Source organism: Bombus affinis, chromosome 17, assembly GCF_024516045.1.
Source record: "Bombus affinis isolate iyBomAffi1 chromosome 17, iyBomAffi1.2, whole genome shotgun sequence".
Classification (NCBI taxonomy): domain Eukaryota; kingdom Metazoa; phylum Arthropoda; class Insecta; order Hymenoptera; family Apidae; genus Bombus; species Bombus affinis.
Window position 1 is genome coordinate 634,787 of NC_066360.1, and position 27,984 is coordinate 662,770.

The 27,984-nt window shown below is 36.0% G+C and overlaps 1 protein-coding gene and 2 long non-coding RNA genes across 8 annotated transcripts in view; 2 read left to right on the plus strand and 1 right to left on the minus strand.

Moving 5' to 3' along the window:
* The window catches only part of LOC126926078 (lachesin-like), a 549,080-nt gene that overhangs the window by 56,318 nt on the left and 464,778 nt on the right, over positions 1–27,984 (minus strand). For 5 of the 6 annotated variants that reach the window (XM_050742192.1, XM_050742189.1, XM_050742191.1 and 2 more), the window contains 2 exons: positions 5,924–6,039; positions 77–262 (listed from right to left, as the gene is read on the minus strand). In XM_050742192.1, the coding sequence (XP_050598149.1) occupies positions 77–262; positions 5,924–6,039 (302 nt within the window). Of the gene's footprint in view, positions 1–76; positions 263–5,923; positions 6,040–19,706; positions 19,813–27,984 lie in introns of those variants that run through there. The other variant, XM_050742193.1, reaches the window with a different exon arrangement.
* Positions 4,892–6,193, plus strand: LOC126926103 (uncharacterized). The gene is made up of 2 exons (XR_007714261.1): positions 4,892–5,379; positions 5,475–6,193. It is a non-coding gene; the product is annotated as an uncharacterized LOC126926103 (long non-coding RNA).
* LOC126926120 (uncharacterized) lies at positions 21,879–27,933 on the plus strand. Its single transcript, XR_007714289.1, has 3 exons — positions 21,879–24,930; positions 25,050–25,215; positions 25,310–27,933. It is a non-coding gene; the product is annotated as an uncharacterized LOC126926120 (long non-coding RNA).

Consider the following 27,984-nt stretch of genomic DNA (forward strand, 5'->3'; position numbering starts at 1 on the left):
TTTGTACCAAATATAATAAAGATTAAAATACATCGCATGGACTGGAATTATTTCAAGTGCTTAAATTTTGACTCACCTGACTTTGCATAGGTTCGGTGTTTATTTGGCACATATAAGCACCGGAATCATTTTTTTGAACATTTGACACATGTAACTTCCACGTATTGTGCCCATTATGTGTAACTGAGAGCCGTGGATTATGCGCTATTAAATGTGTGTGTATCGCCAAGATTGCTCGAGAATCGGATTTCATCCAAGCTACCTGTGGAAAATATTTAAATTGTTGTCGTGAAAAAGTAAAACTACATTTTACATTATATAATGCACTACATGTAATAGTGGCGCTGACGCTACATTTAGTTTTTAATGCATTTATACATACAGAATGTACGAAGGATTTGACAGTTATCAATAAATTTCAAGTTATCAAGAAATTTCTCAGGAAATGGAATGATTTAAAAATATTAGTTTTTAATTGTTCGGATTAAGAAAAAACATTAGGTGATGACTAAAATTTATTTGGCTACCAGCAACCATTATCAGTGACAAAAATTTAATTTTGATTATCAGTAACAAATATGAATGTTTGGAATTTTTTGTTACCGATAACCATTATCGATGATGGAAATTTAATTTTGGCTACTAGTAACCAATATAAATGACCGGAATTTTATTTTGGTTACCGATAACGATTATCGATGGGAAAAATTCTTTCGGCTCCCGCTAACCGATATCGGCGACAAAAATTTTTTCTGCTTGTTCGAATATCGTCAATTGTTATTAACATTACTGACGATTAGTATTTATTGACAACATACAGAAAACTTAATTATAATACCTATTTATCTTATTGAGCAAACAGGCGGTATAAAAATGCCTAAAATAGAGAATAAAATAAAGATATTATAGTACAATATCTTTTATTGTATTCTTTGTTTCATGTATTTTCATACTGTTCTTTTGCTTAATAAAATATATGTTTTGTAATTGAATTTTTTTATGTTGTCGATGAATATGTAGTAATTACCATGAATGTTAGTAACAGTTGATAAAAGTCGGATGCAACGAGAACAAATCTTTGCCATCGGTAACCAAAAAAAGATTCCGGTCATTTATATTGGTTACAGGTAACCAAACTTAAATTTTTGTCATGAATAATGGTTATTCGTAACGAAATTTTTTAAATGAAACGTATTAACTTTACACCCTATTTAAAGCCTAGTATATTTTTTTCTTCTTTATCTTAACTCACCTTGTTTATCAATAGTTTTAATAAATATAGGTAATGACATCGACATTCAATGTTCAAATTTAAAAAAATCAAACGTAATGTGCAAAAATCGAATGTAAAGTGCAATCATGTTAATCGGAATATTTGCTTCTATTTAAGGACTTGTAAATTGAATGCATTACTTCTCGAACTTGTGTACAAAATTTTATTTATTGTCAATTTCTTCTTATACGTTCGTTTACTACATGTACTTAATTATTACATACAATTACACGTTTTAAAAGAATTAATGAAAATGAATAAATTATTAATTAATTATTTAAAAGAGGTAGTTTAGATAACGTGCTGTGGTGATGTATGAAATATTAGGTGTAAGTAAGTTAGCTGAAAGGAGTTTCCTTTGAACTTTCTAGAGAATCCTGAACAACAGTTTTTAGCAAGTTCGCTCGTGTGGATTTTTATCCCGTAATGGTTTGCTTTAGAGTGTTTTATCATTTCTCCCCCCACGGTTGAAATTTTCACTATTTTTCGAATATCATCGTTTCTTAAGTTCGACCGTGCATTTAATGTCGTCCTTAGAACAATAAATTGCGGACTTTCTATTTTCTTTACGTTAGATTTGGCTACCGTGCGCCAGATTTTAATTTCGTATGTTCAGCTGGATTCAGTTATGATAGTTCTTATTTGTTTGACTTTCTATTGGACATGTTTCTCTCAATCTATTTTATTATTCAGGCAAAAACCGAGATATTTGACAAAGTTCGTTTGCAGGATTTTTGAACTTTCAAAGTGGATTTTACATATTTTATTAAGTACGAACATTTAGTTCAGTTGATTTTGATTCTGCTTGAAGTTTTAGTGTACCCGTAGCATTTAATCCAGCACGTTGTGTCGTATTTCTATTTGCTCTGCGAAGTTTTATCTCGATATCTAGTGTTATATAAAATTCACATTTTATGTATTTTCTTATTATTGTTGGTTCGTTCTTCTATTCAGAACATTGGTATTGATGTACTCTTTCTTGAAAGATTGACAATGTTGCTTAATTTGTGTCCTTCTATCGTATATCTGTTTTCATATGTTCCTTATTTGATTATATTTTGATTATACGTCTGATTGACATGTTGTTTGTAATCCTGCTACACCTATTTTTAATTTCCTTTCCCGCTTTGGTCGAAAAGTGTAATCGGCCTATTTACTTTTTGACTACTAATCGGTAAGCAGCTGGATTTTGTGCTGTATTCTAGCTTGCTTTTCGTGCAATTGCTTTCGTAGACATCTTCGGAGTCCTATTAGTTAATTTTAAGTTTCTATTAATCGGATTGACGTTAGGGGCTTCAAAATATGTCAGTTTAGGTATTGGAATATCTGTTTTGTCCTCCTCTTCTAAACTTGAATTTTGCAGGACTCGTACCCGTTTGTTAACTTCGGGTCCTCGAACTATTTCTTCTTTGCTTACTAATTAATTATGTAGTATCGTGGACAAAAGGCCCAAGATATCGGTCGAGCCATAAACAATGTCAATGTCGGTCCTTCGAGTGAATAGTTTCGTAGAAAAGGCCCACGTGACCCTGGCCACGGGCCTTTGTGGAACACATGCGTGGTGGGGCTAAGAAAAGACAAAGGGATGCTAGCCCAGGGGGTATTAGTTAATTGGGAAATCGTGGAGTGTGAGTTGAGAAGTTAGGGAGAGTGACTGCAGAAGCCGGAGAGTGTGAGAGGAGGAGCCGGAGAGTATGAATCGGGAAGTTGAGAGCCAAGTATGATAATAAGACGTACGACGATATTGTAATCAGTTTGTTGTTTTGAATATTATTTATTAAACCAAAGCATCATTACTTGTCCTTCCTCTAAAGATCCAGTTACTACAATTGTTTATCTCCACTCCTTACTTTTACAAGTTAATTGTTCTTTTTTGTTTCCATCGGTGACTCTCAAGTTACTGTAGCAGTATCTTCTGGCTGAGTGTCCATGTACTGAGTATCTATCACATATCTTTCATTTTTGGTTGCATCTACTTGAATGACGTGCACCAGCTGTTAGACGGGTTTCAGTTGAAGATGTTCAAATCGTTATACTTATATAAATCTATTTTATTAACATTCATAATTTGCGATTTATCATTCAGTGATACAGCAAAACAAATGCATCCCCGATCACTACGATGGCTCGAATGATTATTAATATCGATTGTCAGTGAGAAACAAATGTTTGCCAGCATTTCACAGTGTCACTAAGCTATACAGATAATCCCTGTGGATATTTGTGATTAGGGAGATCAATCGTAATGCAATGATTTACCTACGGTTTTGAATAGTCGTCATATAGCGCTGAATATCATGGAACATAGGATATCACGCAACATGTACGATGCAAATTTCAATGAAACAAGAAATTGCATGGACGAATCTTCCATTTTATAAGAATTTGTCCTATTGGAACTGTTAGGAAATAGATGGTGTACATGTATTGTGCACGCGAGGAATGAAAAAGAGGAAGACAAAAGGAAAACGCCATGAGACGCAATGAATGTGCAATAAAACAAATTCATTCCTGTTTGAGATGTATAAGAGAATACTTCAAGTTATTCTGTTACACATAAATTTTATATTTAATAAAACATTATATTATTACTTTAACAGGAACAAAATGGATCATAATTCATAAAATAATATAAAACAAAAAATGTTGCCCGCCTGTTATTTCCTTATAAAACGAAAGAAATTATCGGGACAACTTAATATCATACAAATGAGCATTTCTCTATATACTGCGTTACGCATGCATTTGGACATAATCAATGACCCATCTAAAATGATACGAGTACGTAACCTTGAAAACTTTTCCATTGAGAGGCTTTGTTAGTTAAGTGACACTGTGACGCGGAATTGATGTCACTTGCGCAGAATCTGCACGACAGCGCAAGGATGTTAGCACCCACGCAGGGATTTCTAACGTAAATTAAATTGTTTATAACTTGAAAGATATGTCCTAGCCGATATTTTTGCATAGCAACTTTCGTATTTGTTTATTATTTGACCGATTCTCCAAAGATGCTCCACTTTGTTAACAACATGTACAGCTGTGGGGAAAGATTTTTCTAAAATATGTTCGTATAGGATATTGCGTATTTTTAATTCCGTTACGTCACAACTAATCATCAAAACGAATTCATCCATCCAGAATACTACTGCATAACCTTTTTAATAAATTCGGACTTGGAAACGCAGGTTTTATCAACGGAAATATGAATGTATAGAATTTTACTTTCTACGTTACATTTTTGCGAAATACATCGTCGGATATTTTGAATGTGATATCGACACGATGGCTGCTCCATAGCGCTTCCCGCGCTGTAACACAATTACTACGCGATAAATGTGCAAACTCGTGTTCGTTGATCCTGCTATATTCGATTTGCTTTTATGGCAAAAGCTAAACGAACAATGTTCGCCACGAGAAACCAATCAGAGTGGCCTTGCATATTCCTTTCGTTAGGAATGGTTGACACTTGCATCATTGCTTGGAACATTTAATTTAATTCACAGCGTTAAGGCGTTGGGAATGGACAGTTTCAAGTTAGGTTTATGACGCGGAGATAATTTTAGTTTTATACTTTTACATGCACTTTTATCGTTCAGTTTCGTTTAGTCTCGTTCGTAGCCAGGAGAACTAACTATGCGGCATTAACCGAGAATTCGGAGTTTCTTCACTTCAATGGTAATTGACGCATCATAGACGCGCTTAGTCGCAGTTTCTATGCGAGTGTCACGCCGGAGACACGAAACCGATAGATCGCCGGTGATCTCCTCGCGTCGTAGTTCGAACGTTTCACGAACAAGGTGAAGAAATTGAACTTTATATATGATAATAGAATTTATTATGCAAATCCAACAGAGTGACGGTTCAAAGTGTTACAAGAGACTGGGTCAAAATGTTTTAACAGACTGACTCGAGCGCTTATTTTGAAGGGTTTTTATACTGTGGTTTTAGTCTCTCTGGAGGGGCTGTCGTCTGGTGTATCTCAGAGGCGCCTATTCCGTTACTATTTGGTTATTGTTTCGATGGCTGTGATATGCAGGATGTCTAGCTTATCGTATTACTGTTTCTGAGCGGATGGTCTTCTTGAGCGTGTGATACGAGCGACGGTAGCATCCTTTTCCTAACTTGAGTCACGTATATCGAGTGATATGTATTAAGAAGTTAACTGATTCTTCTTGCTGAGGGCTCAATCGCCTAGCAGAAATGGTATTTGGTGCACCTTATTTTTGTGTTATCTAAGCTTTCAAGTTATTAAGTCATTTAAGCGTGTCAAGTTATTTAAACTTTGGAGCAAAACACTTCGCAAATAATTAGCCAACTCGTACTCCCGAAATCGACTCATATTACAGTCTGCTTAAAGTCGCGAATCTTCGAAAATTCTCGACTCAACACAAAGAATATAATTTCTTGCGTCGATGTTTTCCTTGAACAAGTCTAAATTTCTAAATCTAGGGTCACTTCAGGGTCATATTATATTAAACTTATGAATCTTATCAAGTCTTGATATTAGCTTTAACATGAAAAATTGATAAGTCAGATTCTTAAATGTTCTATATATATATATATATATATATATATATATATATATGTTGAATTATTTAATTACAGTATTTAGCAAACAAAACATCAAGAAATTATCGAACAGCATACCTTGTATGAATGTAAATTATTGACAACGCAAGTGAAGAAGACGTCACGGCCCTGGATCACTGTGTGATTCTCCAAAGGAGCTAAAAATTCTGGCAATGGCTCTGGAGTTATCTGACCTGGAAAAGAAATTTATTAGCTTTAAATAATAACATTATACAGACAACCAAATTAATGTAATGATTTAATAATGTAAGTTATTAATAGCTTTTATTTTAGCATCAGAATCGTTTGCAATTTCATATTATAATATACAAGATACGTACAACCCTACTTGTAATAATAATTAGTCATATTTCCTTATCCCTAGTAGTAGTGGACATAATTTTGATGTTCTACGAGTGAGATACTGTCAATCCGTTCGTAGATTACAATATGAACAGTTTATTTTGAAAGTGGTGCAAGTCCATTTTGGTAAAAAAATGAAATATCACATAATTTGTGATTAATTTAGTGTAAACTTTTTATTTATAACTAGTTAATATTTAATGTCTAAAAAAATGCTAATGTTTTGTTCAATGTAAAAGTGGTCAAAAGAAATTGCGTAGCGATTGATTATGAAAGTGGTGTAAGTCTAATTTCCATAGATATGGGTGTTGTTCACTTGAAAAATGCTGAATTAGCAAACAAAACATTACAAGAAGATAAAATTTTGACATGAAAAAATCTCGATAAATACTTTGCCTTTTCTCTTGATTTACAAAAAGTCTTAGCCTATCCAAAATGATCTGTTTCAATCGCTTATTATAAGCGAAATATGTATTGTAATAATTATTTAAACGAGGGATTTCATAATTTCCATAACAATAAAATTAATATGTATGTGTGGGACGAAAGCACTGCTTCCAGGGGATCGTAGGAAATATTAGGTCATCCTATAAGTTCGTGCCCACTTTTGTATATACATTTCATATTTTAAAGAAAAACAAGAGAACTTTTATCGTGACGGAATAATGGGCCTACCAGAAAAATGGGAAGAAGTTGTACAACGAGAGGGGGATTACATTTTTTCATGAAACTGAAAGGTATGTAAACAATCTTAACATATATAACCGCTCGAAAAACGGCACGAACTTATGGGATGACCTAATAGCTTCTTGCTGTTTGAGATATTCACAAAATGTAACAACTCAAAGTTATGTTATTATGTTCATGGTAATGCTGTCCAGTCTTTGGAAAATAACGATCGATGTAGTTGATCATAAATTTTTACTCTCCGGACATTCGTATCTTCCAAACGATGCAGATTTTGGTATTACAGAAATTTTGGCATTACGAAAAAACAATTTCATGTACACAGCACAGGATTATTATGATGTTATAAAACAATGCAGACAAAATAAAAAAATTATTTTACACGAAATGAAACGAGAAATATAAGGATATGGAGCAGTTACTACCTTATATATTACCTGTGTACCATGAATATTTCAAAACGTTGCCACATAAAGAGCATAAATAAATAATATCGATATCTTATGTTAAGTCTAACAATATATAAATATAATTAACATGCAAAGTAAAAAATACTACTCCTATTTTATTTCTTGTTATTATTTATAAACGAAATTGGATTAATACAAAATATATTCTAAGTGGTATTCCAAAAATGACTTTTACAATTGACTAATTATGAAAATGGTGCAAGTCCATTTACAGCCCGTAAATACATATTATTTTAGTTAAATTCGTCTAAAAGAAATTTATATAATCAAATTACATATTGATAAATTGGTAGACACATTGTCAGACTTGACGTAATTAATCCCTTCCCGTACCTTATCGAGTCAGACTCGCGATGAAGATTTTGGCCCAAACATGAATATCGCGAGTTTGATTCGCGACCAGATACTTGGGCCAAACGTAACATAACAAACCGAGTTCGCGGACTGTTGTTTTGCCCGTTATCTGTTTAGCGCGCGTCGATGTCTACCGCTTGGGCCCGAGTTTCGTCGAACTAAATGGCACGGGAAGGGGTTAATTTATATTTTTGAATTGGCTAAGATGCTAACCTTTAATTTTCTCGAAACAACAAAACATTGACTTGCACCACTTTCAAAATAAACGGTCCATACGTTGTATTATAGTTCGGAACACGCACTGCCTATTTAATAATTTATTATTAAATATGTGTAGTATCGGGGCCAAAAGGCCTAAGGTATCGGCCGATTGGGTCTTTTAAGTGGACAGTTTTCGTGAAAAGGCTGCGTGACCTTGACCACGGGCGTTTCGGGATAACTGTTCCGAAGGACGGAAAAAGGTAAAGAGACGTTAGAGTGAGTGTTAGTTGAGATGCCGGAGTGAACGGATGCCAAGAGTGTGCAGAGTGTGCAGAGTATGAATTGGGAAGTCGAAAGCCGCCTGTGAGAATAGGACGTACAACAGCATTGTAATCACTTCGTTGCTTCAAATATCATTTATTAAATCAAAACATCATTACTTGTCCTTTCCTCTAAGACCCATTTAGATACTACATATGCATATTGAATAAATCTAGTAGTCAAACATTTTATGTACAGAATATTCACAAATTATATATGATGACCTTGACAGATGATTCTGTATCTTTTGATGTTAGCTTTGACTCCCTAGATTAATCTTTTTCAACGAAATCATAGATCACAAATGAACCGCTTTCATGGATACGATGTTAAAGTTCCATTGGTTCTTACATTCATATTATTTACGAAATGTTTACATTCCACGGTCAGACAGGAAGTAAATAGTGTGATATTAACGAGAAAACAGGAAACTATTTCTTAGTACGTGAGATAGCCCATTCTAGATGGAATAAAACGCTGAACTTGATGATTTTTAACTTTTGCAAAATTTTTTGTGACGTATAATGTAAACGTAAAAGATTCCAAACGAACATTGAACGACTCGAAGGGTATGGTTTGTTTGTTGCTAGTTTTGCAGGTGGAAATATTATATTTACAAGTTAGGCTCTCGTGATGAATAGAATACGACGCATGTAAAAAATATTTGGTCTTGAAATTCAAGGTTTTAGCAAATTTTAGGCGTATATAGTCGTCTCGTAATATCGTATCTTCGATCGAAATAATTTCTACGCGATTTTATTCATTCTTCTCAGTAATTAATTAATTTCATTATTTTAAGTTTATAAAAATCACCGGATCTAAAGCATAAAAATTCCTCTAACAATTCTTTTACAGAAAAAATCTAAATGCCTGAAGAAGAAGAAACAAACATTCAGAAATAAACGGTCGACCTAATAGAGAGGACAGGTAAAGTTTCATATTATAAACTTTGAAGGTTTTTTGCGATTATTTTCAAAGTTTTATGTCACCGTACAATAGGATTTGTTTCCATTTACTTACCAACACAAGTGTCTTTTTTTTATTAATTCCACATGAATTTCATTTACCTTCTTACAATATATTTCTCGCAAATGATCATCAAAGTCTTCACTATCTTCTTCGGTACTTTTTTCATGTGTTTCACATATCTCCTTGTATCATTCTCTTAAATATTTTTAATCTTATAATATCTACGTATCGTTAAAAATTGCGAGTTATCTGGGAAATAATGAAACAACCATTTAAGTTATCGTATTTCTGAAATTCATACATTCTGCAACTTACGCGAAATCCATTTCTGATTTTCTGGTTTGAATCGAGTGTCGAATAGTGGCAGAGTGTTTACTAGCGCAAATCGGTTAAAAAATTATGGCTGATACCATTTCCTGACCTTTACATGCGTTTATTTTTTAATAGAAGATTAATTTCAACAATTGCATAACACAATGTTTATGTAAAATATTTATTAACATCTTTGCAATAATTTTCTTAGAGTTTATACACCGTTTCTTTTTTTATACGTGGGGAAATCCTCATGGACATTCCGCCGCTCTTCTGGGAAGCAGCGGAGTAGTTTCGGACTTATCGAGTAAAATCCCACGGTGGTCCACCTGATGCTCAACAGGGGTGCTCTCATTCTGAGAGAGCCATTCCTCAGGTCTAGTTTGGACATTGAGAGGGACCATCCTTCTCAACGCTATCCCCTGGGCCGTCGTACAAGTCCGAGGAGATCCCAGAACCTCCTCGGCGTGATGACTTCTATGACCAGCGAGGGCGGCGCAAGGCTGCCCTTCGCCGCGGGATGAGAAGCTCTCATCCTCTCCCACTCTGTCCGCTCCTTTGCGAGCGGACTGCGAGAAACTCCCGTTGGCCCCTCAGCATCGTTTCCACAACTGACGAGGGACCCAAACTCTCGCCAATCGTTAGTCGTAGGATACAAAACTCCAGCGTGTGCTGAACCGTGTCCTCGCCCTCTCCGCAGTGGTGACAGGTGTTTGTCACCTCCCTTACAATTTTCTGCAGGTATTGCTAAAATATTCCATACCCGGCAAGAGTTTATTAACCTACACGAATATTAATTATACAAGGTCGAGCAGGTCGTCTGAGATAAGCCTGAATGATTAATTTTGATGATGAAATAAATGTGTTCGACCGTTCGCAGATAGACGCGATCGCGAGGAAGCGCGTCAACGGGAGCCATAAATTCCCATTACGATTATACAATAATTGAATGATCGAAAATCGTCACGAAATGATCAATCCCCTATTTCGTTTAGAGTAATAGAGGTAATTGAATGGATTATAATACTGAGTTAACAAGTTACAATCTACACTTTATTCCAAGAACTTGTACACATAGACAGTTGCTCGGTGCGTATAGATAGAAGTTAAATAAATATAAAGTACATATAGACAGTGAAAAGATAGATGTTGATCGATTGACAACGCAAAGACAAGTTGCTCGCCCCACATCACTACCATCGTTGTGATCGCCATCACATATAATTTGCTTGGGTTCAAGGAAAGCAATCAGATATCTTTACCCTTTTAATACCTTTCTAATAATTAATAGAAAAAAAATGGTATGGCATACATTTTGTAGGAAAAGTGAATATTTACCGAAAAACTTAAAATCGGTTTTTTAACAGTTCCTACAAAATGTCAAATTAATATTTTATATTGTTCCATGAATATAGTCACAATGGTTGCTTCAAAATCAATAACAGATGCGATAGTTGTGCTTCTTTTCTAATTTTTTTAGAGTTTTGTTACAGCATTCATCTCATCTTTCTCTTTCCGCGCTTAAAACACTTTACGATCGTAAAAACCGAGGACAATATCCCAATATTTTAATTCTTTCGTTGGCTATTATTTAAGGCTCGAAGGAATGAGATATTTCCGAAACCGATTTGACAAACAGAAAGTCCACTTTTCCAATGACCATCTGGTAAATATGAAATATGAATAAATCTGCAGCTATGTAAAATTTGAAGATTGTACAAAATGGGTTTGTGCTCTTTTTAAACACTTTGGCGCAGAGCCTGTTCGCTTCCCCAATACCATCCAAAGCCCAATACCTTTCAAAAGCAACTTCTCAAATTTTATGATTATGTTCCTGGATAATTTCGAGTTATACAAAGAAAGCGAAGGCATTGGCAAATAAATTAAATAAATTTATCGTAAATTTTTCTTTTCAAATGAATTCTCCATCGCTAGATTGCCATTTTGAAGCAAAAGGCTAGAACAATTTTGGAAGAATGGAATAATTCCGACAGTCGACGAGAAACTTTCAGAGAACTGAAAATATTACGTTAAAGTGTTACTTGGGTGTACTGTGCGCGTAGTGAGCGTTGTATATAGCGTAGCAGTACTATACGTCGTTTATTACTTATATCGCCATATTTGTTACAAAATGTCGTATACATTTGGCGGACTTTTGGACATGAACTTTGTTACGGTGCGGCGAGCGACAATAGCACAAAAATGCAACGTTTATACAGCGAAAAATATCCTAATAGGAATGTATCCAGTGCAAAGATATTTTGCAAAATAGACCAACGATCGCGGGATACAGGTACGTTAAAACCTGCGGAATCTGGCGGTCGAATTCGACACGACGATTCGGATCTGGGAGATGGAATACTGCACCGCATTTAAGAAAGTTTTAGAAGAAAGAACGTTTGCCAATGGATGAGTCGGAAAATCCAACGCAATTTCAATTTCCCCGCGAGGATATCATCTAATGACGAGGTGCCATTTAATAAATTTAATGCGGAATAACCTCGTTTTTCCTTTGAGCGCGTTTCATTTCCTCTGCTTTTCCAAAGAACTATTCACTGTGTGGAATGGCCAATCGTAATATTTCGTTTTGCATCAACAATATCTTCTTTAAGCGATTAGGCTCCCGTCGAAGACCCAATATTAGCATTTACATTTTTATTTGTCTTCCAATTTGACTTGCAACCACTTGCAGCCGTTTCACGCATCTTCTGTCCGAAATGGTAAAACTAACTCTTTACGATTGAGGCGACAACCCCTGTTTATGCAGATTTCGACATCTGCAATTGATTAGAGCGCAGGTTCGTAAGTAGGTTCCTTACCTTTTTATGTTCTTTGTTAGTAAGTGTAAAGTGTTAGAATTTAAAATGGAGGGAAAATATTTAATCTCAAAAAGCCTCCGAAACTATGATTCTGACAACATCTCCGACGTTAATTCGGATTCGACGATCATGGCAAAAGCATTATAGTTTAGAAACCCTAAAATGGTTTTCAGAAGTGAAATTAGCTCAAACGAAACTTGGTTTTGAACTGTTGAGAAATGAGATTAATTGTATCCAAGAATGCACCTTGGTGAACGCTTTATGAATTATCATACAAAAAAAATACAGAAATTGATGTTACAAAATCACATTTTCAAGGATGTGAATATAGATAAATTATTAGAATATAGTGTTTTTGTAAGTCAAATTGTGCATAAAATCATGTTATGCTATCAGCTAAATCATCTCAAGTTGCTACTTCGCCCGACTAAAAAAGTCCTCGAGCGCAAAGGGCTAAGAGGATAAAACTTCTGCCTTTTAGAAGGACTGGAGTTAACTTGAGGATATTTACAATCGTAATTATATATTGTTATCCCACAATGCTGAACTTGTTCTCGATTGATGCTCTCTCGCACAACTACTACTACTCTCTCTCTCACACACACACACACACACACACACACACATACTCATCCATTACCCATCGCACGTTCTTCTCATTCGCCCAGCATTTGCGTCCATTTACGAAATCGCTATCGAGAAGAATAAAAACGTGAGGGTTTTTGTAGATTTTTAAGTTGAGCTTTAGCGCTGCAGGAAATATAGATACACCGTACACAAAGACGCAGAAAGGCGAAAACCATAATCTGCGCCGGTTGGCGACAACGTAGCCATCCGAGAGAGGAAAGTCTGGGCCGGCAATAAACGGAGCAGAGAAGAATTTCACGATATTCTCTGGAAAGCTGGCTTGGCTATGCGACGCTTCAATTGTATAATTATATTTTAAATTTTCTCACGGCATTCAGTATTATTTCTCTGAAAAATCGTAATAATACATTTATTACCCGTGTCCATAATGTTTTTAATAGCCGAGCGTTTCATTAACCTCTTGCCTTACGTAATAGCGCGTGCCATAAGCAACAACATGGTCGGTCACGCGTCGAGCCATTTCACGGTTTGGCTGAGCGCTCAAACTTATGCAAATCGCACATGTCTTTTGATATATAAATGCACGTGCAATGTACATCTAATTTTATTTTGCAAAATATTTCATAAATAATTACTACCAATTGTCCAATGAACAAGAAATATTTATTACCTTGAAGTAAATAATAAATCAACAACATCGACGTACCACGCCTTTCACACGTGTTGTTTATGTTTGGCTCGGTCGATGTACCGCGTCTCTCACACGATACTGTAGGTTAAGGGGTAACGCGATTACGTTCGAAGGGTCATTAAACGACGTTTATGACGGTTTGATCGGTCGAGAACCTGGTCGCTCGAAAACCTCAAATTCAGATATCGCTCTGCGTGTGCTTCGGGCGAATAGAAGAACATGAGTGATATTTAAAAAGCATGCTAATTAAATTTTCTTGCTTTCGGTGAAAATCAACCGCTAAACACATTTTCTGAATTGAAGTGTCTTGCTAGAGTCTCGGTCGAGTAGAACAAGACTAGAAACAATTGTTTGAGTTTTCAAACAGTACGCATTTCTTATTATTATCTTATTTCTTGTTGGTCAGAAGAGCGCGGAATCGTTCCGACAGTCTTACAGTGTGGACAATTAGAATTTTTTCAAATTATTCGTTGTATTTCAAATTATTCAAAGTATTCATTCGTTGCGTATCTGCGTATCGGACGGGTAGTCATTGCATCGTTACGTTTCAAAATATGATCCAAAGATAGAGAACGAACCGATCGGTCTTTTGCCGGTTTTTCGTCGTTGCATCAAAGGCCTGTCCATGGCTGAAGGCTGTCGCGATGTAATCCAGCCAAGTTAGCCTCAGAAAAGGCCAGCTTCGATATTAAATTTTCTCTAAGTATAGAAATCATGTTCAGGAACAAGTACTACATGTTTGTTATTCAAGATTTCTTGTATGGACTTTCTAAACAGTCTACAAAGATGTCGATATTCGCAGAAAATCGCACTACTTTCAATTGTCAATAATTCGTGTACAATTGAGAATGCAAAGTTGAAGCTTTGCGAAAATGTAACTTTTGCCTTTCTGAAAAGGTATGCAAAATTCCATCTCCAAATGTTTATTACCTTTTTGCAAAAAGTTATTTTCGCTCACAAAAGTCTACAAGAGTCATCTATCGATGGTTACATAATCAGATGCGTTGTATATTTTTAGGTTTATTCTTGTTTTTATTTCTAGGGGCAGATTAGACATATACCAGTTTGTGATTTAGCTTTAGAAACCTAGAATTTCTGTTGTATAGAAATAATCCAAGAAGAACACTGTGTGCGGTAAGTTAAACAAATAAGAATAATATTTAAGTAAAATTACGCTCTTTGTTAGTTATATTATAACCACTATAATTTAGTTGTGTTATATATTCTTCATACTATTTTCTATACGCAGTTATCTTGCCATTATAGTTCCTCTTCTTTCGAAAAATAATCCGCTAGTTCCTCTCTCGTGTCTAGCGATCTAGTTCTTGTTTGTCGTATAATTCTTCTGAAGGGAAACAGTAAACCTATTTCATTATTTGCTGCTCTCCAATTTCCAGGCGTCACAATATCTGCTTCTTCAGAATCAAACGATCCCTGTTATATGTACAGTGCGGTTGAATTAGGTCTTCGTCGCAAGAAATTGTGTAACAAAATAACTGTTAGCAAAATACGGGATGCTTCTTCTTTAACAATAGCAGAGGTTTCCTCAGCACGCGGAAGATTGACGAGGCTACGCCGAATGCATTTTCAACTACCCTGCGGGCTCTACGAAGTCTGTAGTTAAAAATTCTTTGTATTGTTCCCTTGGTATGGCAACTAGGATAAACTTTCGTAAGATTTTCGGACATAGTAGAGGCTTCACCTCCAAGAAGAAAAATGGCAGTTTCTTTTCTCTTCCACATAAACCAGTAACCGAGGTACATTCAAGCAGTTTTCTTGTCTTGGTGTATGCAACTCGATACTTACAAGTACCCCACAGTTTGGGTAACAGAAATTCTTTCTTGATAGCCCACGTGCACAAACATGAAGTTATAATTAGCATCAACTATAGGAGAAATCACAATGCCGCAGAGACGTCTGTAGTTTATGTCTCGCTGCCATTTTTTATGGGACACTGTAGAATCACGTGCTTGCTATCAGGATTCCCTAGACAATATGGAAAGTTATACTCAGTGTCAAAATCTCTAGCTACTTTTAGCCATTCTTCTTGTGCTTTCAGAATCTGCAACAAAACGTATGCTAAATTTTTATATTTTTAGTTTAATTTCTTGTTTTACGATAAAAGGGCAGTAACAATATCTTTGTTTAAATGAAACAACACCAAATAAGGATATGGAAAGCCGGAAAGCTACAGCACAAAATATGGAAGTAAAATCCCCACTAGAATCAAGAGAAGAAAGACGACAGACGATTAGTGCTTCGATAAAGCTTTCGAGATTTTGACAAACTCCGTATTACTGCAACATTATGCAAGATGAGAATTTTCATTTGGGCAATTTGATAGCTTCACTAATATGTATTTCAACAGCAAATAGAGGCTATTACAGAAATGTTAATTATACGTTTCACTCTAGTCCGGCTTATCATCCACGGAATCTTTCTCCTAAACCTTTCACCTTTCAAAGCTACCGTATTTACGTATCAAACACTCATTTGGCTCGTTCAACAAATACAACCTTCAACAAAGGTGAAATGAACAAATCTTTGAAGATTATAATCAACATTTGCCTTAAATATTTTTTTCAGAATATATGCATGTACATACAGCCTCTATTTGCTAAAAGGGAGATATAAAGAGATATATTAAAGGTATTATCAGATTATAACGCGAAAGATTTCATTTTGCAATTTTGCGTACAATAAAATATACTTACCTGAATATGGTCTTTCAAAACTTTCACAATGGCATCACAAACTTCTGGCACAATTCTGCATATTAATCGTTTAGAAGTTTTAGAAAGATACTGAAGGCTAGTGTATGAGCTGCCGGTGGCCAAAAAGGTAACGTTATTGCCGATCTAACTTTTTTGTTGCCAAATTAACCGTAACAAAAATTCAAAATCATTAGAATGTAAAGTATCGTATAATCCATACGTATGTTGAAACGACGAATCAGCCCATAAGCTAAATCCATTGTATAGTTCTCCAACGAGATGATTTCCTTTTTTTGGTCTTTGGAATATGATGCATCAAAATACAGGAAGCTGTTACCAACGCAAAAGGTGAACTCATTGTAGTCGCGGGACGAATTGAGACCTTGTTCCTCGCGACGTGTCGTATCATCAATTTCTATACAGAACGTGGATACGCATGCAAATGGTGTTGCAGTACGAGAGATCATTCGCACCGACTTTCACTCTACCGGCTCAAAGTGTAACTTGCTGCAATCGAGTCTCCTTAATCATTTGAGTCCCAGGAGTCATTGGAAAAAACAGGGTCGAAAAATCCTGAACAGCATGATGGCGCTTCTCTTAGCGATTGCGAAGACAACCAAGCGACGCAATAGCGGTCGTCGTATTTGTTACTTTATTATTATTATATATGCGTACTATTAGTTTATAAATACTTCAAGTTTTGTTCAATAAAAATTATTAATGAGATAACACTGAAATAGAAAATATCGTCAGTCGTCCGTAGCGTTCAAATGTACTGGGACCTTTCGACACAAAATCTAAGCAGCACGATCGCGCTGCTTAGGATTCAAACGGTTAAAGCGTAAGGACAGTTCGAGAAAGCCAGGATGGGCGTATAGATTTGTAGAAGAAATGCGTGTATAATCGTTCAAGATTTATTACAGACTAATGGCAGAAAAAATAATTAAAGTTAGGATAAGCAGTATTTCGAAGAAGGAAAAAATTAAACATCTACAAGATAGTGTCCGATTAATGGTTCGTCGGAAATAACATAATAAAGCGCGCTGAATTTAAGGAAAGGAAGAAAGTATGTTAATTTAAAGTATCCGAAAGATTCCGCGTCGTTGGATTTCTCGTGATTATAAATGATCGTCGTTCCTTAATCTGTTTCTAAAAACCCAACAACTTTATAATCGTATTGCTGCGCCGCGACAAGAAGATATGAAGGTCGCGCCATCAGAGCCGTTTAAGCCGATCGATAATGAGAATCGTTTGTCTTCGAACGAAGAAGGCCAAGAATCAATCGTTCCGAAAAGATCGGAGTCAAATTTGAATCGTTAGAGCAATTGTACAATTGAAGATCGCCTCACAACCAGCTAGAAGCAATCGTTTCTTGCTTCTACAGTTTGCTTCATCGGTCGAGCCACGAGTTTCGAATTTAATGTTTCATCTCACGAGCCGAAGGCGAAATGTGCGCATCCGCACTCAAGTGCCCGAAATCAGGTCACGGAAATAAGGATGATATAATGACAGTGAAGACTGATGACACAAACAAAACAAACTCACCGTATTCCCTGGAGACGGATGACCAAAAGTGATCACAAGACGAGATAATATCTCGCCGACATATAAACAAAAGGCACTATTATGGTTTAAATACAGCAACTTTCGATCAGCTTTTATGGCTTTAATCTCATGCAGCAGAAGAAATTTAATCAGATCCTATTCTTGAGTTCAATTGGTAGTAACAAAATACCTCGATAGTTTATAATTCCCATTTTGCGAATGAAAAGATCTTGTCTGACTTTTGCCTGCCACAAACACTGGGAAAACCAGTTCTTCAATACGTACGAAACTATATATCTTTTTTTATTAATGTCGTGTACAGGTTCTTTTAAATAAATAATAGAATTTATGTACAAGATATCTATACATCTTCTAAAGTACGCCATGACTAAAAGAAGTTTGTACACTACTGCTAGAGATTAAGTCCTCTCAGTTTGTCGGGAAAACCTGGAATACATGTATAAAAACGTTATACTTTTCTTGCCTCGATAATTCAAAGACGTTCGAATGACATTGAGAACGGGGCGTGAAAATTAAAAAATTTTAGTTGACTAAACTGATCGCCGCCGACAATACGAAATCAAGAAACAAGACGGTATGCTGAAAAATTATTTGTCGCAATAGCTATGGCAATATGGCATAAGAAAATTTCAAGTTTTCATAACTTTGTCCGATAGCTAAATAGCTGAGTGCAGTTATCAAGCGCTCTTCAGCAAATATATCTTCTCGCATTACAGTGTCTTTTTTCTGAACGTACGGTTGAATTAAAATGAAAGTAATATTAAATTTTTCTTCATCCATCCGTACATAATTTAAAAATTCTTTTGGTTCGTTTTGCTGCAATTCTTTTAATAATGCCACGTGCGAAATTGTATCTTCCGCGATCAGCCAATTCCTGACCATTTTTTCTTTTTACACGGAATCTCTTCCTCTGCAATGTACATAGCTACCGCAACAGCAATTTTCCTTTCGAAGACAAATTTTTGTAACACCATTTCATTTCGATGTCAGAACGGATACCGAATATGAGTAGCAATCACGAGGCTCATAGTAGGTCTCGTGAGATCCAGCTTGCATTGTATTAGACCTCATCTCGAGATATATTTCCAGAAAAATCTCACCGTAGAAGGCTCGCTGCGAAATCATCCCATCGACGAGACTACTTGACACGAACAACGCAATTGGTTTTCATTACCACTTGAATTTGCGCAATGTGCATTTCAGGCGAGTGTTTTGCGCTGTAAACATAATCTGCCTTTTAATTACCACTTTAGTGTGATGCACATACGTCACATTTTGTGCGACGTAGTATATTTCTGATTTTTCAGGCTGTCTTTGCGACGTCTATTTATACCGAGCATAATTTCAATTAATAAAAAAAAGTACATGCTGAATTAGGTTTTTTGTATACATACGTATATAAATTTCCGCTTTGTAAAGTTAAATTGACGTAGAGAACTTGCCTCTTATTTCTCTAACTAGCTAGCTTCTTCGTTAATCAAAGATAGCGGTTGGATAAATTGTAACAATCTGAAATCATTATGTTATATTGATTTCACGTGAACATTCGACAGTCAACGCAAGAACAACGCATGGTGAGTTTCCATTTTATCTGATAAAGGACTTTGTCGTAATAGAAAAAGAAATAAAGTATTATTAAAATCGACTGGATTGAAATGAATCCAAGTAGGCATAACACTAAGGGTCAATTACTTCGGTGTAGAGCTTTAACAATGTTTATTTTGATGTCGAGTGTGCGTCGTTTTAGATCGTAACGGATGCACGTCGAGCTCGAACGATGATGATACAGAAGTGATACGAACTTACTATGACTATCTGTCTGATGGACTAATGGTGTAACTACCAGCGACTACCGTGAACTGCTGTCGCCTATTGACTATGACGGACTAAGATCAACTATCGACTCACTCCAGCTTTTTCACGTTTCCCTCTTTATAGGGTCCTCGGAAGAGAGAGTTTTCTACAGTATACGACCTTTTGGATATTTGAAATATATTGCGTGAAACGTTTTGATGTTGTTTCAACAATGAGTAACTTTAAGAAGTGATTAATCCAATATGTCAATAAAATCAACAGAAAAAATATATTATTGACTACAGATAGCACTTGTATATGCATCATTTTGATGCCGCCTATATGCGGCGCTCGAAGCAAAAGGGTTAATCCGCAAAAGATCAAAGTTCCCGATTTATCTGTATTTTGAGTTCCGGTGTGTATGTGATTTAGACGAATAAATTTTTAGAGTTACAAAGGGCTTCCGCCTTGCACAACTTAAGCATTGCCCTCAATTACAGCTTTTATATATTATACTATTTATGTTATTTATACATTATCTGTATTTACGCACTGCCCGTGTCACGGGACGGACACGTGAACCGTCGATCAGCCGACACACGGTCAGCCGTAAGTCGACTAATCAAACTAACCAAACCAATTTGCGAATGAATCCAACTTCAACATGACTTGAACTTTCACCATTAGCTTTGCACAGAGTTGCGTGGTGTCTGTCGATGATTTATCGCAAAATTATTGATTTAAATTGAATTTCATAATTTCGAAGACGGGTAGGCGATCGGACAGAGTAACGCGTAAGCAGATTTTTTTATAATGGATTGACTGACGCTGCATTGCATTTCACAGCTTTCTTTTATACAATAATAAGTAAAGGGTGGATGATCTAGTAGCGAGGTCGTTGCCGGAATGAAAGCAGTCGGTGTCTTTATACCCGCGTACACACATTGGTCGCGTTCGCTCTTTATCCACATTTATAGTATTTGCACTAATTACAATATTTACAACGAATACATTTTACGTTTACGCCAATTGTACATTGCGCTCTTGTCATGCCTCTTTTCTCTCCTACTCTATCTGACTCGGATTTACCGTATCTGTCACTGCCTGTTCTACCTGTTCCTACACTTCCCTTTGGTCTGTTTGTTTTAAACTTCCGTTTCGATATTTCTTCCTCTCGGTTTCTATTTATTCCTATATCATTCTCGATTCTTCCGGCTATCATCATCCCACCCCTTACTTTCTCCGCCTCTCTTGTTCACCATTTTTAACCTCCCTCCAAGTTCAGCATTTCATCACCTAGCTTTCACTAGTCTCTCTTCTCTTCACCCCATCTTTCCCATATCTGCTCCCATGTTTCTTTTTCTCCTTTCCTCTTTATTCCCGGTACTTTCTTGCTTTCACCCTGTTCCTTAACTTGAAGCTTGACACTCTCTTTCATCTGCTTTCATCCATCACTTTCCAAAGTATTCCGGAATTCCTTTGCCTTTTACCCGTTTATAATATAAACTTGTGCAAAAATCGATTAGTATTTATAACAAAAAATTAGGAACGATTTATAATTTTCAATATGGAATTTCTCAAGATATGTTTACACAGTCATGTTCGCTGTTTAAGAACAGAAAACTTGCCCATTGACACAATTCCGTTATCTTTAACGGTAAGGGCTGTTTTCATTCTATAAATGTGGATGATTGCCGGTAAAAATAACAAGTATCGGATATTTTTGGCTGTACGCTCGCGCAATTCAATTCAACAATTCAGTCAGCTCAATTCAGCTGCTTGGATTTGCCAACACGGATGTATGGCATTATGTTTGCGAATTTCCAAATCTTACTGTTTAATCTCTTCTCTCGTCGAAGTAAGAAAGAAGCTGAGAATCATGTTTTACTCGCCGAATCTTGCCTGTATACATGTACCTACGTTATACGTTAACATATTAACGATCAATAAACACGAAATCCCCACTTTGGCCTGACCTGCAATTTCGTTTTGTTGACATGCGAGCCATATTGTTGGTAGCAGTATGTTTGTGGGCTGTGTAAAATGTTTCAGGGAGTAAATTGCCCGACGCCCGCAGTAAACTCTTTTATAAAAACGTAAACACATACAGATTAGGGATTTCTAAATAGAAGTTCTTTGTATCGCTCGTTATGGTGCAGATCTTTAAAATAAGGTATTTCTTGTATTTCCTTTCAACGTGGTTGTTGCGTGGTTGATTCCTGTTTTTTTGTCATCCTCGAGTCTTCGACCGTAGTTCGGGCAATTTTAATGCTCTCATCGGTGGTACTCCGCGTACTTCTGCAACGACAGACAGCAATTGTCTATTGCATGATCGTCTTTGGACTTCAAGATCAAGTTTCGTCGCCGAGACAATGGGTCCACGGAGGTATATAATCAGCCGCGACTCGCGCAGATAATAATCAGCGACCGAGAGTCGCTGTATACGCGCTTCGCACCGTTTGAAGTAAAATAGTTTCAAACCTTCATCTCTTGAATCCTAAATCTTGTATGCGCTCGTAAAGACTTTATTTGGCGCCCAAAGGCGCTCAGTAAATTCGTACTTGTGATACTGTGGGCGCCTTTGGCATTTTTGCGTATCATTAAAAGTAACGGTGATATCTTTTTGTAACATACTTAGTGGGACACCTTTTTGTTAGTTTTATTAAGAGTGCTGCCTTAAAGTTTAATATCACGTATACATATATATCAGATTGCTTAGCTTGTAATAAGTTGTCATATTTCATGTGAAATAGTTTCTGCTATTATTTAGTTTTAATAGATTTGAAAATGCCTCTTTTAATATGGCATGTTGGCATTAATAGCATCTGTCTCTATGAGTATGTTGTTGTTGCGAAGATTAAGAACGATTTCCCAGTTACGCATAGTATTTTCCAAAAAAATTGCACTGTTGTAGGGTGTATTTTACAGTGGTAATATATAAAATGTGGTATCGAATCGTATGCTTTCTCGTAATCGATATACAAGACATTTCTTCTTTTTTGATAATTGCTCGTTTGAGGCTACCACAGCGGTAAGGTAGTTACTTTTTGGTTGTGTGTGTGTCCGTAGATGAGTTTGCTGATGCACAAAATTATGATTTTATAAATCATATTTTAGCTGGATTCTGTATATCTGCTTGGTTACTGGGTGACATGTATGTGATTTCTTCTATGATGTAGTATGATAGTGTATCTGGTGCCTGTATGAACCTGTTAACGTAGACTAGTAAAAGTGCATATGTGCTGATTAATATATTATAACAGCAGTCGTGCATATTATCAGTTCCAATTTTTAGCAGTTGCCATATTCGTATAGCATAATCTCTGCTAATGGCTTCAAGCTTTTGATTCTCTTCGATCCAGCTGCTGTAATTGTGTTCTATTAGAGTAGACCATATATTAAACCAATACATGTAAGCTTTCTAGTGTTAGTGTCGTAGAACAACTTTCCATTGTTGTTAAATTGCTTGTTTTGAGTCGTTCCAAGGATCGTTTTCGCCTAATCACGAGTGTGTTTAAGCTTTTACCTCAATGTACCCAAAACGTGGCAATGATTTTTCCTCTAAAGCTGATGTTGCGAGTGTATTTTGTATTGCTGTTTTATTAAATCTACAAGTTTCTACAGAGCCAAACCGCGATTACCATTTATGTATTCTGTTGTTCCATCTATTTTCACTCTAAAGTCTTCTATTCTGTTTCATAACCGTTTTTGTCACACGGGTATATTCAGTCCGTGATTCGTTGTTTGATTTATGTGTGATTTTCGCTCCGTCCTGCATGGCTGCTGTGTACGCAGAGCAGCAAATTATTGCTTGGATATAGCGATAGTATGTAGCTATGGATGATTTTTGTTTGGCTATAAATAATTTAATTGTGTGAAAAGAGTACCTCTTCTTTGGTTAATATCTGGCTAATAATCCATTCAATTATTGTTATTAATCGTATCTGCTACAGCTAACTCTTGATTTCCTAACTGCGTTATCGCGTCTGTATTATTTGTTTGTGTAAACTGTCCGCATGATGTTCGTGACCGTTTGGTGTGTGAGTCTAAGGGGTCAAACACACGTAGTAATGAACGTACATTAGTGTGTAGTGCATGAATATGTTTGTTGCTGGCTGTGTTAGCTCGTGATATTATTAATTTATATCTCATCCCTATCTTCAATGTATGTTGTTATCCTAAATTCATTAATTACTTCGTGTTTGACTTTTCTATATTTCATCTTCGCTCATGAATTTTCTCGTTATGGTTGTTCGTCTTTAATTTGTTATTCTCTGCTCACTAATATGAGAAAGGCGTGGAGATGTGTTATTATGTAATACGGCCAAATCATTGTTTCGTCGTTCTCGTTTGTCCATTTCATTCTTTGATTAATTTGGAGTTGAGAGGTAAAAGCATTGCCAGGATGTGTTTGGGGTTAGGTTGTCGTGTGTTGATTGATTTGATAAATGCGGGTTGTAGTTCGTGATGTATTTCTTTGTATATCCTGTCTATTGTCCCTCGTGATAAAAGATGGTCTTTTCGTATGACCCTCCGCTAATCTCTTAAACGTTGTCCGATATTTGTCTTGAGGTGTTAGGTAGTCTAAACTTTGGATGCTTTCATATGTCGCACATAGCGTAGGTACAAGATTTACAGTGCTCGCATTCAGTGCAACGTTTACGAAACTATGACGACGATGACGTCGGTGACGGTCGGTAAGGTGAACTCATTTAACACTCTTTTCATTGGCAGCTGCTAGCTCAATTCCCTACCATCGGCTGTAATATACATATACATATACATAATACACAAATACAATGTATTGTTCGACGGTATCTCGCCTGCGGAACTCTACGTCGCCGATGAAGCGCATGCTGGAAGCCTAGCACCGACTCCAGCTGTGTCCCGGCTATCGTCGTACAACGACCGAAGATCATACACTTTTATTATTATTGCTTTGTCATAAACTGCTATAAATTTTAATCGATGCGGATAACTATACTCTATTCAACGAGAAAGGTTAGTAGAGGTAAACAGGACGATCACATGTTAGGACGTCTAACAGATGCAAGCAACACGAGTTATTGACTGGCGGATGTTGAGTCGAGGGGCAGATTTACCTGGCTCATTGCTAAAGCTCCCTTCGACCTCTCGGGCTTATGACACGGACGATAACACTGTCAAATGTATCACGAAACACGGAGATAAATCTGCGTTGTTTCCATCATTTGAAAAGGGATTGTCTTTAAACAAGGTATATTCGCTCATTTATGAAATACAATATCAAACACGATATCATTTATTGTATTACTTGTTTTACGTACCTATATAACTAGTTAACACGACAATTTTATTCAATTCTATTCATTTCAGAGAATAAAGAATTTCAAGAATTCTATCCGGGAAATAGTGCAACATTTAAAAGTCTGCGGACTCTTCTCGTTGAACAGAGTATAGCATTGACCTTTAAGCGAAGCTCTGTTAATGAATAACATTTTACTTACAGTAGCGCAATCCATAACCCGAGCTATCCATCAAGGTATATACGCGTATTCGATTGATTTTCAAATGCATTTTTCTTGTAAACGAAGCTTTTAACGTAATTCTGCTATTGATTTTCATCTCATTTTCAGCTATAGTATATCCTTCATCTTGCTACTACCACAGATTACAATCCACCCTATATATATATATATATATATGTAGGATTAAGTTCCCAAATGGTGCCACCTTTATTTTGATCAGTAATACGACCTTTTTATTTCAACACTCCGAGGACATTTGCGTAGGCGCGTGCGCGTTTTGCCAACTTTCAAGACGAGAAGAAATCTTCCCACTCATTATGCTCCTGTCTTCTTCTCCTTTCCGGCACGCAATGTGAGTGTGGCGTTAGTCACACACAGGCTGAGGTACGTGAAACAGGTCACTTGAATATCTCGATCGTTATTGGTGACAGAAAAAAATAAATTTTTATAGTGTCGGGTAGCACATAATTTCATGTAAACATTTCTTTAGGTAAACCCGTACAGGTCGTGTGAAAATCCACTTAATGATATGATAACGATACGAAATGATATGTTTTTATGTACCATTTAGTGGAGAATAATTTAATTTACGCGAGCGACCGAATACTTTATTTTATGCAATGGCGATTTGTTAATGTACCAGTACACTGCTGCTTCAAATGTTCAAAATGGAGAGCTTGAGCGTCGATGCATGATCTAAAGCGTTATGAGAGCAATATCACGGCATGTCGAATTCGGTTCGGATTAATAGAGGATTTTTATTTATGGGGAAAATTAAAGCAGCAAGTGTACAATGAGATACCGATAACCAGAGAAGAGATGAAAGAGCGTATAACGAGAGCTTGCTTCGCGATTAATCGGAACAAAATTCGACATGATATCACTCTCGCAACGCTTTAGATTCTCTCTCTTTTTTTTTTTTTTTATCATCAATGACATTCGAGACATTTAGGTATCCTGTTTTGGGTGCCTCACCCTGTATATAAGGAATCGTACGAAACAGAGACAACGTGTAGCTCTGAGGCAGGAGAAGATAAAAAAGTTTCAATGAACAAAATTAAATCGTTCAGAATGATAAATAAGTTACTGTATGTTTTAAATGTAATTATAAATTTTTTTATGTATATCAACCTTTTTATTTTCTACGAAAAAGTACTACGGCACTTGGGTTGAAAATGAATTAATCTGGAAAATATTTTAATTTTGTATAACTTACCGCATAAAAAACAAGGAAACATGTGACGCAGTATTTTTGTTTATGTCGTCCTTGTTTTCCATACAATAGGATATATAATATAGAAGTTGAAACGTTTTTTAAAAATCATTTTCAGACGCAAGTAACGTAATATAATTATTTTAGAGAATTAAAGATAGAGGCGACATTCAGTTTCGCCTAGCAAACTTTTGTTTTATCTTCTCCTGTGTCGGAGATATACTTAACGTAGAACATCCTGTATATTGTATAGTCGAGAATCCAGATTCAAGTGTCGTTAATCGGAACTTTTTAGATATTCATATTCAAATTCCTGGTAATTATTAATTTTTCCGCATATTGAAAGGCATACTTGGATGATTCTTCTCCAATTGTAGATTATGGTTTGTTGTTTCATCTTCAAAGTAAATAGTTTCCGAAGATAAACAAAATGCAAATGGTTTAATTATATAATTGAATAGCATTTATCTGTTGTAAGTTAAGAAAGAGATAAAACGCTATGGGGGAAAAAATAAAAAATCTTGATTTCAGAGGTAACAAAAATTCCTCTAGGAGAGTTCAGTCTTTCATTTACCGTCTCACGTACAGTGACGTGGATTGACGGGATTTAGGGAGAAAAAAACTGGCATTACGAGACCAGTTCGCGTCTTGGATCTAACTTCTATCTCCTAGTTGGATTTCCCACTTAAGCTAAAATCAATAGCGTGCGTCGATCTGATAAGAACACCAACAAAGGTGCTTTCTCCTTCGTTAGCAGTAGAGCTTTTTACGTGTACAATAATACATCTATTTCAATTAGCAATTTAACTAAAGTTTTATTTTAATTCGACGAAAAAATTAATTATGTAACCTAACTCGAATACTTGGAATACCTCACTTGTTTCGAAGGAACAAATATTATAATAAGCAGACAATTTTTCTTAAAATGATGTGTTTCAAAATTCCAAAGTCATCGATTTTCGATGGCACCAAACATTTTTATCATCATAGTATAACAGTTAAAGTGAAGCTGAATCTGGCACACTATAATACTCGTGACTTTCACGTAACATCGAGTATGAAATATTCGGAAATGCTTGGAATATGCGAACAATAAAATAACTACAATAGAGAGATTTACGAAGAGAAATTAATTTTAAAAAGCGTTCAAAAAATTTAATACATTTTTTGAATGATTCCTTAGCCTTCCTTATAAATTGTTGACTAATATTAATACATACAGTTCTTTCCTATTTTCTGCTACCATGGAAATATCTGCATGGATCGTTACTTTAATTAAATCCCACACAGAAGAGATTAGAGGCGCAGAATTATCGAACGTACAGAGATACCGAGTATCTGCATCACGATCGATTCAACGTTACGAAAACTTTTGACCCATTACGTGACAGACTATTGATGCATTGTGCAGCGGATATTCGTCGTTCGAATCCACATTCGCTATTTTTGAAGTTGGACAACTTCTTTTAGTAGCTTTGGAAATTGATCGGTTTCTGCATATTTTCGAACGTGCAAGAACTTGCAACGTTTAGAACATAAACATCTGATAATGTTGTCACCACCGTCATTT